A 14,592-nucleotide genomic window follows, 5' to 3' on the forward strand; every position below is an offset into this window, starting at 1 on the left:
ATTAGTATTATTATTTCTAATAATTTGCTTACAATTTGGAAAATGCTCACCTTGTTCATCCTGTACCACATTGCTTGTGTTATCATTGGAAGGAAGCTGTAAGTCTTATTATTGCTTGTGTCAACCACAAAGAAATGGCAGAAACCTTACTGAAAACATACATAGCGCTGTTTCGAATTAGCCTCCACACCTCAGACTTACTCCTCATTGCCACATGGCATCATATTGTTCCATGGTTACCAAAGACTTTGTTTGTACATATCCATGCCAGAGAAATTTGTATATCAAAAGGTGCACTCCCCTTGCAAGAGAATTTTGAGTTTCAGGCCTTGTTTGTTTGTTTTTCAATTCTAGCACAAATACTATAGAAGACACAGAATGAAACTAAATGTTTGTGTGAAGGAAAATGAATGTGGATTCTAAATCAAGCCCCCCCCCCTCCCCCACCCCCCTGAGTTATTCTGAATCTAAATAACTATTCTGGCATTTCAAAGTGAAGACAGTAACTCTTATGCATTAAAAAATGTCTATTTCCAACTCCACAAAATGACACCCAGAAAGAAAACAAACAAAATACAGCTGGAAATAGCATGCTTAGAGTCTGATTATATAGGTACTGAAGTTAGCAAATCACTGTTGAGAAAAAAGGAGTCTTCTATCTCAAGAATGCTCACTTAAATAGTATGTTTATAATCCAGATATATTAAACTAACCATTCAGAGTCTGTTCACGTTCATTGTACCAAACTCCGATGAAGGAAAAATTGAAATACATACAGGACATCAGTGGATGTCTCATATGCACTATGGCAACATTTTTTGCAGGATGTCAGCAGACAATTTAGTTCGTTTCTGGCAAAACACTTCTTGTTGATTTCCAGTCACATGCTGATTTACACTTTTTGCAGGATGTCAGCTGACGTTTTATGGGCACTCAACTGTTTAATCTTAGTTTGTTTCCGGCAAAACACTTCCTGTTGACTTCCAGTCACACGCTGATCTACACAAAGTTTTCAGTAACTTCATCACTCACCATCAAACCCAGGATCACCAGGTTCTCCAGGTACACCTGGCTGACCGTCAGGACAAATGCCACAGTCGTCTCCCTTGTACCCTGCACAAAGACCACATTGTTTGTACACACGTCTATGCACAACTTCACTCCTCACACTTTGAAACTACTAAGTGTCATGTTATAAGGTTAAAGGTACCTTAGCCTTCCATGGCCAACACGGCAGTGAATTCATATTCACTGTGTCTAGGGCTGGACGTAGGAAGGTGAGGCCCAATCCTCTCCTTCCGCCATTTTTTACCTACCTCAGTTGAAGACAGATTTCCATTCACACCTGGGTGGAGTGGGGAAAATTGGAGTAAAGTGTCTTTCCCAAGCTGAAACAGGGCCTCAAACCCTGATTACTGGTGAACACTGGATCAGGTGCCAGTTCCATTGCTTGGTTCTAACTTTTTGACAGTTACACGTGACTAAATGCCTACACTCACCAAACTACACCATTGGTCAGTTCCATAATACACACAGTAAGTAGCAGGTTACGACCATACTAGGCTCTTCCATCCAAGCAATGCAACTGGCTCCAGAAGACCAACTCCTAACCAATTCTGCCATGCCTCCACATGTTATACAATTAAATAAATTAAAAAAAACCCATTTCATTAAATAATGTAAAACACACACACACACACACACACACACATACATACACACACACACACACACAAAACACACACACACACACAAAAACACACACACACACACACACACACACTATTGGTGGGATATTTTCAAACCATTCATGTGAAAAGCATATACCTGTACCCCCCCCCCCCAAAAAAAAAAAAAAAAAAAAATTTCTTGTCAACAATAGCTGCAGTTTTCAGACAGTTTTCTGAGGGGGGGGAGGAGAACAGAAATGAAGAAAGAGTGCAAGGAAAGAAGGAAGTAAGGAAGAAAAGGAATAAGACAGGAAAAAAAGAGAGAGATATACATTTCTTAGTATCTGAACTCCAAAACTGCTGCACCTAAGTGAATCAAGATTAGTGTGCATGAACTACAGTGCAATGACTACTATTTTGTGTGTATTTTTAACTGGCGCAAAATGATGTTTTTCTGAACAAAATTGACGCAGTCTCAAGAGAAGAAATCTAAACTCAGAATAATAACAAACATCCTGACCTGCAAGGCCACTTTTGTCACATGAGATGTTTACTGTCAATGACGAGCATACTCCCCAGCAGAATTAAAGGGGTTAATAATGAAACTCAACCCCAGAACAAAAAAAAATGCAACACATTTCCTCACCTCTCAAGCCCTTCAGGCCAGGCAGACCAGGCGAGCCAGGCAAACCGGGGCCACCAATCTCGCCATCCAAGCCCTTGGAGCCCCGTGGTCCAGGGAACCGAACACCATAACCCGGCTCCCCCTTCCGACCATCCAAGCCAGGGTCACCGGGCAAGCCAGGCAGGCCTGGCAAGCCGTCCAGGCCGGGCAGACCTCTGTCTCCCTGTGGCCCCCTCACCTCCCGTCCGGGCCGACCCTTCTCTCCTGTCTCTCCAGGCAGGCCAGGGAATCCTGCCATTCCATCGTTGCCATCCCTGCCGGGAAGGCCTGCAGTTCAATGCAATACTGATAGAGATCAAACACAAATACAGAGAGAGAGAGAGAGAGAGTGGGAGACACAGATATGGACACAGAGACAGAGAGACAGACAGAAAGACAGTCAGAGATACAGAGACGGAAAGACAGACAGAGATACAGAGACTCAGAGATAAAGAGACAGAGAGACAGGCAGAAAGACATACAGAAACAGAAAGAGAAAGAAAATGATCAGAAATATATCTGATGAGGGAAATGGAATGAGCATATAGAAATAAATGTCACTTTATATACAGTGCTCAGGGCAAAAAGATAACATTCAAAGTAATCAACAACAAAAATTATGGATAAGGTAACAGAAAAAAGGTAGCGTACACTCTCACACGGACACAGACACAGACACACACACAGAGATATATAGATAGATAGATAGATAGATAAAGAGAGAGAGCGAGAGACAGAGAGAGTCAGTAATAAACCGAGGCCTTGGGGTCTTTGTTTTCACTAAGAAAGACGACGTAACATAATTTAAAAAAATTTTTAATTAAAAAATCAGTCTAAGTGAAAGACATTCAGAAGACAAAGTGAGCACATGGTTAACGATTATTTCAGTATGAGCAAGTACAGCTATGAAACATGTGACTGATGTTTTGTGACCCAAAAATAGAATAAATGAGTAAATAAATAAACGAAAGTGGACGTTACCTGCCAGACCCCGATCTCCCTTCATGGAATCACCAGGTATACCGTACTCTCCAGAGAAGCCCTGAGGGCCAGGTTCACCAGGTAACCCAATCAGCCCCTCACGGCCAATCTCTCCATTCGGGCCTGCAACACACACAGCACAGGTGAGTTCACATGTGAAGGTGCATTTACATACTAAAACCTTTAGTAATAATAACAATAATAATAATAAAACGACATTTGGTACTCCCAATCTAATGATACTAAAGCTCTGGGAGTTTACAATGAAAAATACAATGACGTATGCATACTAAAAACACATGCAATACACCTGCAAGCCAGGACAAATACCACGCAGCAGTACTCAATGGTTAAAAATGATTCAGAACCAAATTCAAAAGGTGATAATTGTTGACTGTGCAATATGTTTATGTAATCGATATGAGAGATGCAAGGCAAGTCAAACTGAGCAGGCAATAACATTTTGCAAACATGTATTTTTCATTCTGATGTTACTAAGCTGTAACAAAGTCTGCCTTTTTCTTCAGTGAACATCATCACTTTGCACTGTTTAAATTAGTTGTATTGCTGTTTTACTTTCGGCTCAAATAAAATAATTAATAAGAAATAAGCAAGCTGAATAGTCAATCTGAAGGTCCCCAGTTCGAATCCGGTGGGCTAAAGGTGGAGATTTTTCCAATCTCCCAAGTCAACCTATGTGCAGCCCTGCTAGTGCCTGAACCGCTTCATGTATATATGCATGCTAAAGATCAAATATGCACGTTAAATATCCTGTAATCCATGTCAGCATTCAGTGGGTTATAGAAACAAGAATATACCAAGCATCCTCAAAAATGGAGAAAGGCTGCCTATATGACAGGGTAAATAAAAACAAAATGGTGTGTAAAATGTCAGTGACATGTCTGCATGGGTGTGTATGTGTGCATGACTGAAACTTGATTGAATGGCACAGGAAACTAATGATGAGTTCCCAATGGCAGCAGTCAGTCAACTCTACCCAGGTAGGCAGCCTTTTGTGCAAACGACTCCATGTTTGTAAAGCACTTAGACCTTGGTCTCCAACCAAGGATAGGTGTTATGTAAGTATCCATATCATCGAAGAAATTATGCTAATAATGAAATAAAACAAAAAGGCAAGAAAATGAAATGGCAAAACACTGAGTGAAACTGAATGTTGAATGTGAGGTAACAAATTTATCTATCATAAATATGTCAAATCAAATGCATTTAATTGAAGAAAAAAAAAGACAAAAATCATAGATGGAAATTTACACAAAAAGGCAAATTAGTAAAAAATTTACCAGTTTAAAAATAAAACACAACACACACGTAAACACACATAATTATATTAGAATGGAAAAAAAAGCATTTTAAAAAGACATTAAAACATAACATAAATTACAGCCAGTTTGTTAAAGTGTGGTCTTTCTGTAATGAAGATGTCAATAATACTTCAGCTACACAAAAAGTGACTGAAGCATTCAAGGAAAAAAAACCTCATAATGACTACCAAGTTAAACCGATCTCTCAGTCAAAGAAGGCTACTCACTTGCATTGCTTTCGTCAGCGATCCAGCCGGCTTCTTCAGTGCAACTGCTGGGTAGAGAACTAGCAGCTGTGCGCAACGCCGTGAGCAAACTTACGACAATGCGACTTGACTCTTACCATCTGGTTAATTAACTCAAAAATGCCATAAACTATGTGGGTTTTTTTTTCCCTTATCTTTCTTTTGAATTTTTTGTTTGTTTTGTATATGAATCATATGGATGCTAAAAACAGAGTAAGATTTAGATTTTTTTGTTTTTTGTCTTACCATCTGGGCCACGAGGTCCTTTTGGGCCAGGCGGTCCATCACGTCCCCTGGGACCCTGAGTTCCAGTCTGACCAGTTTGGATATATTCACCATCCACACCCTGAAAAGAACACCACTCAGTGTGTGTGCGTGCATGTGTGTGTGTGTGTGTGTGTGTGTGTGTGTGTTTGTGTGCGTGTGTGTGCATGCACATGTGTGTGTGTGTGTGTGTGTATGTGAGCGCGCGTGTGTATGTGTGTTTGCGTTTGTGTGTGTGTGTGTGAGCACACATATGCATGAAAAAATGTTAAAAGAAAGAAAGAACACACAGTCACACCAAGAACAAATACATGTTGGGATGAAGAAAAGGTAAATATTCATGTGATCAAACAAGGTTCAAGATTGAATTTCTTTTCAAGTTGGGGTACGGAGGATTTCAAAACAAGAGAACAAAATAAACATAAAAAAAACAACTAAAAACTTAATTGCATCAACAACACTCACATAGTTCAAAATCCATGCACATGTTCAAAGAATACCAAAAACAATCTATTGTTTAGGAATATTTCAAAGAAAATAACAGTAAAACCATCTTTCACCTTTGTATATTCATGGAAAGTAGTTCTGGGCAATCTTTCTAACAGACATTTACCATCTCAATAGATTTTTAAATTGAAAGTTTAAGTGCTAGGAAAAAAAAGTAGAAACTGGTGATTCAAGTCATAAATTAAAATCCAGAACAATTAGCCCGAAACTGAAAAATGGTCTGGTGATATACCACTCTAAATCAAATTGCGTATTCAACCTTCCAGAGATATTTCACTTGCTTTTATGTCAACAGTGATTTCACTATGCATATACGTAATACCTATTCTGCACTCAAAGGTCCAAAGCAACAGATACTCTCATACAGTCACACCCTCCCAACCTTCCTCCCATCCCTCTGATCCCCACTCACTCTTCTTTTTTTCCTTTTTTTTTCTATTATTACCACTGAACAGTTGAAAGACATAGACTTAACTCTTTCACCACCATAGGCAACTTTAGCTGACTAGACAGTGCACTGCCATAGGCGACCTTTGTCAATATTGAGGGGTCAGGCTGATAAGACCTTTTTTCACATTGTAACAAGGCTTGACAGCTGTAGCTAGTTTCCCGCCGATAGAACAATGACAAACCTTTGCCTCCAGGCTGAGTTTGAAGTGAACAAGTCCATTGTCTTGTTTCAACATGAACTGAAGCCTGTGACTGAGAGCATGTTTCAAAAATATTTGGCACTTGGGAGTGCTTTTCACATATAAACTTGGCGGTAAAAGAGTAAAAATCTATTATTAATACTACTATTGACAAAAAAAAAAAAAAAAAAAAAAAAAAAAAAAATCAACATGAATGCTTACACAATTTTCACACTGTTCAATACAGTGACCCAGCTAAAAAAACCAAAACATTTTGTTCAAATTTACAGCGACTTTAGTGAGTTTGATGGGTTGACCTGATCAGAAATGTTACCAGACGGCTGCAGTTTCTACTTCTCTCTCAAGTTCAAGTGTATTCGATATCTCCCTTTCATGCAACTTTGCAGACACAGAGGTAACTAGAAATATGAAGAAAGAACAGAAAATCCTGCAGACTAGCCTGGCAAATCTTGTGGTGAAAGAAACTTTGGAAAATTTTATGTTTGAATTTAGAGGAACTGCTGATGCAATGTGGGGGTGCTGTGGCACAGTCAGGCACTGGACTTCTGATCCAATGTTCACCAGTTGTCAGGGTTCGAGGCCCTGCTCCCATCATGATCTTGTGACCTCAGGAAAAGCACTTTACTCAAATTTTCCGAACTCCACCAAAGTATAAATGGGTACCTGGCTTCTGTTGGGAAAGGTTAAAATGGCGGGAGGAGAGGATTGGGCCCCGCCTTCCTATTCCAAGCACTAAACACAATGAATATGAATTCACTGCCCTGAATGCTATAAAAGGTTATGGAACCATTAACCTTCACTCTTAACATCTGAATCAAGGATGTATGCAAGACAACTGTAAGTGCGGAGGAACAGTACTTAGACATAAGATTACAGTTGGTCCAACAGCAAAGCGACAGCTGTATGATCAATGATTTCTCCATTGCAATGGGAAGTCATTTACAGCTTAGTCTTTTGTGTAGGACTATGACTCTCAAACTAGAAGGCAAGATTGCACTGGCCCTTAGTGCTGCAGCCTTGGGTGCTAGTTGGCCTTTGGGAACCATCCAAATGCAGACTGTCTTAAAACCAGCTTAACCGAAAGAGTTGGGATGTAACTAGGGCAAGAGACTCTCCACGATTATCAAATTCTAGCCCAGCAGCAGTTACCTCTCTTCTGTACTGATGGTCATAGTTGGACACAACTATCATAAAAAAAATTGTACATACAGGTGGACCTAGGGCACCAAGACAACAGAAACTGAAGAGGTACTGTACTTACAGGTGGACATTGGTAACCAAGACAACAGAAACTGAAGAGGTACTGTACTTACAGGTGGACCTTGGTAACCAAGACAACAGAAACTGAAGAGGTACTGTACTTACAGGTAGACCTTGGTAACCAAGACAACAGAAACTGAAGAGGTACTGTACTTACAGGTGGACCTTGGTAACCAAGACAACAGAAACTGAAGAAATACTGTACTTACAGGTGGACCTTGGTAACCAAGACAACAGAAACTGAAGAAATACTGTACTTACAGGTGGACCTTGGTAACCAAGACAACAGAAACTGAAGAGGTACTGTACTTACAGGTGGACCTTGGGGGCCTCGAGGTCCTTCGTAACCAAGGTCACCTGACATGCCCTGCACACAGAGAGAACCCTTGACTGACACACAACCACTGTAAGTGTGAGTGTGCATGAGTGTGTGTCAAGGTGCATTCATTTCATATCTCTGTATAACGAATACACCTATGCATGCGCACACGCATACACATACATGTGCGTGCACACACACACACACACACACACGCTGTGCATGCAAACATGCATGCACATATATGCGCAGGCACACACACATACACTTAATCACTCACTCATTCACACACTCACTCTCTCCCCCCCCCCCCCCCCCCCACTCTCTCCCTCCAGACCTCCCTCTCACACACAAACACAAACATCAAATGAAACAATGCGCACACATGTGCACGCGTGTGTGTGTGCGTGCGCGCGCGCGCGCGTGTGTGTGTGTGTGTGTGTGTGTGTGCGCGCGCATGCATATGTGTATTGATAATTCTCCATGACACTACATAGACCTGGAAGCCAGGGGAAGTTTCAAATGCAAACTTCTTCTCCCCACCTGTTCTCCCACACCACTAACCACCCCCAGCAAACACACTCTCTCTCTCTCTCTCTCTCTCTCTCACACACACACACACACACACATCAACTGAAACAAGAGGTGTGTACATACCTTGAGACCGTTCAGACCTGGCAGACCAGGAAAACCTTTCTCTCCAAACATTCCCTTTGGACCAAAGGGGCCAGGTGGGCCCTCCTTGCCTCTCTTGCCCTGTCAGAAAAACAACACCAACAGTGATGATATCAAATGATAACACATTACAAAAATTATGATACCAGGTAAGAGCAAATTATCGTTAAGGCAGTCTTCTCGTACGGTTCTGAAACATGGCGAACATTCAAGACAAACACAAACTACAGGCCTTCACCAATAGATGCATGCGCCATATTTTAAACATCAGATGGCCAGAGACCAAATCAAACACCTGCCTCTGAAGAAGAACCAAGTAGGTGCTCATTAGGGATGAGATCAGGAGGAGGAAATGGGGCTGGTAGGCCATACCCTTCAAAAGCCTCCAGACAACATGACAAGACAGACACTTGAATGGAACCCCCAAAGAAAAAGGACAGCGGGCAGACCAAAGCAGACCTGGAGAAGAAGCACAGAGGATGAGATGAAGGCAGCCAGATGGACAGGGATCTGGCTGAAGAGGACAGAACAAAACCAAGACCGCTGGAGGAGTGCTGTTGCAGCCCTATGCTCCACAAGGAGTCAAGAGGCATAAGTCAAGTGTCAAGTGCAAATTCTACTGATACCAACAATGATGAAATCAAAGGATAACACCTCACACAAAATATGATACTAGTTAAGTGAGAATTCTACTGACACCAACGCTGATGAAATCAGAGGACAACACATCACAGAAAATAAGATACCAGGTGAGTTAAAATTCCATGGACACCAGCACTGATGAAATCAAAGGACAACATGTAACAAAAATGATACACCAGATAAGTGCAAATTCTACTGACACCAACCCTGATAAAAAACAAAATAAGATACCAGATATATGAAAATTTTACTGACAACAATACTGATTAAATCAAAGGACAACATATCACAGAAAGTAAGATACCAGGTAAGACAGAATTCTACTGACACCAACATGGATGAAACGCATCACAGGAAACGAGATACCAGGTAAGGGAAAATTCTACTGACACTAACACTGCTGAAATCAAAGGATAACACCTCATACAAAATAAGGTACCAGGTAAGTGAAAAGTGAAGTAAGTCCGTTACAAATAATGCACTGAAACATATTCTTCTTGAATACAAGACTTCTACTGTACCTACATAAAGATGCATGTTGATAAAACAAGCATAGTCTTCACACACACACAACCCCCCCCCCCCCCCCCCCCCCCACACACACACACACACAACACCCCGCCCCCCACACACACACAACCACCCCCACCCCCCCACCGCCCCTCCCCTCACACACACCAACAGATACTTACCCTTCGTCCTGGAAATCCGATCATTCCTTTCTCTCCTTTCATTCCAGAATAGCCTTTTTCACCCTGCACACCATGCGTATGCATAAAAAATCAAACTTCCAAAAATATCTAGACAGACCTTTCATCACCTGTATTCACCATCTCCCATCTTCAGTAGCTTCAATCTCTACAATCATTCCCTGAAAATGATTCATATTTTGCCGACGAGCTTTACCCTGTACTTCCATCTTTCCTTTGTAAGTACCTTTCAGATGTTGTTTTCATGATGGGTTGAATTTAGTTCATCAAATTCAATTTTCTTCAAATCTACACAGTCCTATTCAAGACATCTATCTCTGATGAACTTTGAAGTAATAGTTTAGTGAATTTTGTTTAATGTCTTGTTGTGTCTTGTCGTGTTTTCTCGTGCCATGTCATGTCATGCCATGTCTTGTTGTGTCTTGTCTATTTCTTTTCTTTGCTATTGTCTTGTATTTCCCCCTTTTCTTTGTCCTTGTCTTGTATTTCCCTTTGTCTTTGTCTTGTCTTTGCCCTTGTATTGTCGTCTTTGCCCTTGTCTTCTTTGCCCTTGTCTTGTCGTCTTTGCCCTTGTCTTTGCTCTTGTCTTCTTTGCCCTTGTCTTGTCTTGTCTTTGCTCTTGTCTTGTCTTTGCCTTTGCTCTTGTCTTGTCTTTGCCTTTGCTCTTGTCTTTGCCTTTGTCTTTGCCCTTGTCTTGTCTTTGCTCTGTCTTTGCCCTTGTCTTGTCTTTGCCCTTGTCTTTGCTCTTGTCTTGTCTTTGCCCTTGTCTTGTCTTTGCTCTTGTCTTGTCCTTGCCCTTGTCTTGTCTTTGCCCTTGTCTTGTCTTTGCTCTGTCTTTGCCCTTGTCTTGTCTTTGTTCTGTCTTTGCCCTTGTCTTGTCTTTGCTCTTTTCTTTGCCCTTGTCTTGTCTTTGCCCTTGTCTTGTCTTTGCTCTTGTCTTGTCCTTGCCCTTGTCTTGTCTTTGCTCGTCTTGTCCTTGCCCTTGTCTTGTCTTTGCCCTTGTCTTGTCTTTGCTCTTGTTTTGCCCTTGTCTTGTCTTTGCCCTTGTCTTGTCTTTGCCCTTGTCTTGTCTTTGCTCTTGTTTTGCCCTTGTCTTTGCTCATCTTGTCTTTGCCCTTGTCTTGTCTTTGCTCTTGTCATTGCCCTTGTCTTGTCTTTGCCCCTGTCTTGTCTTTGCTCTTGTCTTGTCCTTGCCCTTGTCTTGTCCTTGTCTTGTCTTTGCCCTTGTCTTGTCTTTGCTCTTGTTTTGCCCTTGTCTTGTCTTTGCCCTTGTCTTTGCTCTTGTCTTGTCTTTGCCCTTGTCTCTGCTCATCTTGTCTTTGCCCTTGTCTTGTCTTTGCCCTTGTCTTTGCTCTTGTCATTGCCCTTGTCTTGTCCTTGCCCTTGTCTTGTCTTTGCTCTTGTTTTGCCCTTGTCTTGTCTTTGCCCTTGTCTTTGCTCTTGTCTTGTCTTTGCCCTTGTCTTGTCTTTGCCCTTGTCTTTGCTCTTGTCTTGTCTTTGCCCTTGTCTTGTCTTTGCTCGTCTTGCACTTGTCTTTGCCCGTCTTGTCTTTGCTCTTGTCTTGTCTTTGCTCTTGTCTTTGCCCTTGTCTTGTCTTTGCCCTTGTCTTTGCTCATCTTGACCTTGTCTTTGCCCCTATCTTCTCTTTGCCCTTGTCTTGTCTTTGCTCTTATCTTGTCTTTGCCCTTGTCTTTGTCTTGTATTTACCCTTTCCCTTGTCCTAGTCTTGTCTTTGCCCTTGTCTTGTCTTTGTACTGGTCTTTGTCTTGTATTTACCCTTGTCGTTGCCCTTGTCTTTGTCTTGTCTTTGCCCTTGTTCTTGTCTTTGCCCTTGTCTTGTCATTGCCCTTGTCTTGTCTTTGTCTGTCTTTTCTTTTCTTTACCCTTGTCTTTGCTCTTGTCTTGTCTTTGCCCTTGTCTTGTCTTTGCCCTTGTCTTGTCTTTGCCCTTGTCTTTGCTCTTGTCTTGTCTTTGCCCTTGTCTTGTCTTTGCTCGTCTTGCCCTTGTCTTTGCCCGTCTTGTCTTTGCTCTTGTCTTGTCTTTGCTCTTGTCTTTGCCCTTGTCTTGTCTTTGCCCTTGTCTTTGCTCATCTTGACCTTGTCTTTGCCCCTATCTTGTCTTTGCCCTTGTCTTGTCTTTGCTCTTATCTTGTCTTTGCCCTTGTCTTTGTCTTGTATTTACCCTTTCCCTTGTCCTAGTCTTGTCTTTGCCCTTGTCTTGTCTTTGTACTGGTCTTTGTCTTGTATTTACCCTTGTCGTTGCCCTTGTCTTTGTCTTGTCTTTGCCCTTGTTCTTGTCTTTGCCCTTGTCTTGTCATTGCCCTTGTCTTGTCTTTGTCTGTCTTGTCTTGTCTTTACCCTTGTCTTTGTCTTGTCTTTACCCTTGCCTTGTCATTGCCATTTCCTTGTCCTTGCCCCTGTCTTGTCCTTTTCTTGTCTAACTTTTTCTTGTATTGTCTTGTCTTGTCCATGTCATATCTTGTCGTCATTTCTGTGCAATTTACAAGACAGCGTCCACTGACCATGGGCCCCATGACTCCGGGATCCCCTCTGTTTCCTCTCATCCCTTTGGGTCCGTCGTCCCCTTTCTGACCCTTTGGTCCTCGCACATCAGTGTTTTTATTGGGGCGAGACCTTTCTCGGGCAGACACTCCGCTCTCTCCCTTCATACCTTTCTGGCCCTGCAAGCAGAATCAGTACACTTGTTGGTGGCCTACATTATAGGTGGGTGGGGCAACAGGCATACGCGAGGTGAAGCAAATTTTTTTTTTTTTTCTGAAATGCAATTCACCTGCAAAACATACATAATCATCAATAATAAAACATCCTCACCAGGTAAAAAAAAAAAAAAAAAACACCAAAAACTGAGATCAGTTTAACAAAAAGAAAGTTATATGAAGCTGAAATCAGGTAATTTAAAATAAATACAACTCCAAAAAAAACCTGTCATTTTTTTTTTTTTTTTAAAGAAGCTTTTATCATAAAATTACACATCATCTTTTCCTGGTGAAAACATTTACTTTTTCAAGTGTGATCAACAAATATACACACTCTGGACAGAGGAATATAAGTAATACAGTCTAAACTCTGAAGTCTTCAGTTGCCTGGTTAGCTCTGTTCTGTAGAGTGCCAAGCTTGCAGTCAATGTGTTGTAAGTTTGAATCACACAGACATATCAAAGTAAAAAAATTTTTTTTAAACCCCAACTTTTTTTTACTTAGCATTTTTGATGTGCCCTTCTTAACATGTTGTCTGTTGTTCTTGTAGTATCAGTATATAGCAAAACAGAGACTGAAGACACAGTTACTTGGCCAGTATGCGCCCTCTAACAAACCAAGGTATCATGTATCTATCACACACGGCTCCAAATTCATCAAGATAAGACATGAAAAACGCTTGCCCATCAAGGTCAACAACGTCGTTTACCGCCAGGGGCAGACTGATGCTGTTGATGTTAATGCCAAGAGGAAGAGAACTGTATAGCGAAAGACAGGCCCCCTTCACCCTTCCACTTTCCTTAGCATCAACATTAAACCTGAATGTAACTGACTAACATCTGAAATCTACAATCCAACATAATTCACTCTAGAAATACCAATCTTCTCCTTTTTCAGCCATGCCAAAAAGCAGTAAAAAATCTCACTGTTCCTTATGCGCTATACACCTTATTCTCTATTGCGCCATGTTGAATTCTCCCCCCTGGATTTGCCCATCACCTCTTCATCCTATATTCATTCCATCCATGTCCAAAACTTTGCAGCTGTTTTGAAAGTGTTCATGCCAGTAATTCTCCCTGTTGGCAACTCTGTTCACAGTTTCTGATGCCAGTATTTCTGCTTATGTTTGGAGGTTGTGTCTCTGCTTTTGTTTTTTCTCTCTCTATGCAAAGATTTTTTTTGATTTTTTTTTTTAACTCTTTGATACTTTTAACCCTTTCAGTGCAGCTGCACTACAGTTTATGTGGACCAGCCCTACAACAGCTGAGTGCACTGTCAGTCATATGTCTTCTTATCATGCTCAATCCCCTAAAATGCTCAAATGAACAACGATGAGGTTAAAGCAACAAGCTAAAAGCACTGAATGAGAAAATGAAACTGAACAAGCCCACTGCTGTACAGAAATATCCACATTTGGTCCAAGGGAAGCAATTGGGTGCTACGGAAAAACCAGTACTCAGGTTACAAAGTGTTGAATCAGGTTTTACCTTCTCTCCAATAATGCCAGAACCATTATCACCCTTGTCTCCCCGCTCTCCCTTCAGTCCTTGAAAGCCATCCACTCCCTGGGAACACATCAGAGATATCAATGATGAAGACGGTGGTAGCAATGATAATGACATCATCGATGTTGCTGCTGATGGGCGCAATAGCCGAGTGGTTAAAGCGTTGGACTGTCAATCTGAGGGTCCCAGGTTTGAATCACGGTGACGGCGCCTGGTGGGTAAAGGGTGGAGATTTTTACGATCTCCCAGGTCAACATATGTGCAGACCTGCTAGCGCCTGAACCCCCTTCGTGTGTATATGCAAGCAGAAGATCAAATACGCACGTTAAAGATCCTGTAATCCATGTCAGCGTTCGGTGGGTTATGGAAACAAGAACATACCCAGCATGCACACCCCCGAAAACGGAGTATGGCTGCCTACATGGCGGGGTAAAAACAGTCATACACGTAAAAGCCCACTTG

At 41.6% G+C, this 14,592-nt stretch overlaps 1 protein-coding gene across 1 annotated transcript in view; it reads right to left on the bottom strand.

Moving 5' to 3' along the window:
• Positions 1-14,592, bottom strand: part of LOC143289156 (uncharacterized) — a 90,708-nt gene that overhangs the window by 56,545 nt on the left and 19,571 nt on the right. Inside the window, exons 9-17 of the mRNA XM_076598057.1 lie at positions 14,113-14,190; positions 12,431-12,589; positions 9,892-9,954; positions 8,540-8,638; positions 7,877-7,930; positions 5,129-5,228; positions 3,316-3,438; positions 2,317-2,622; positions 1,033-1,113 (exon numbers count right to left, since the gene is read on the bottom strand). Of these exons, the coding sequence (XP_076454172.1) occupies positions 1,033-1,113; positions 2,317-2,622; positions 3,316-3,438; positions 5,129-5,228; positions 7,877-7,930; positions 8,540-8,638; positions 9,892-9,954; positions 12,431-12,589; positions 14,113-14,190 (1,063 nt within the window). The remainder of the gene's footprint in view (positions 1-1,032; positions 1,114-2,316; positions 2,623-3,315; positions 3,439-5,128; positions 5,229-7,876; positions 7,931-8,539; positions 8,639-9,891; positions 9,955-12,430; positions 12,590-14,112; positions 14,191-14,592) is intronic.

Source organism: Babylonia areolata, chromosome 13 (assembly GCF_041734735.1).
Source record: "Babylonia areolata isolate BAREFJ2019XMU chromosome 13, ASM4173473v1, whole genome shotgun sequence".
Taxonomy (NCBI): domain Eukaryota; kingdom Metazoa; phylum Mollusca; class Gastropoda; order Neogastropoda; family Buccinidae; genus Babylonia; species Babylonia areolata.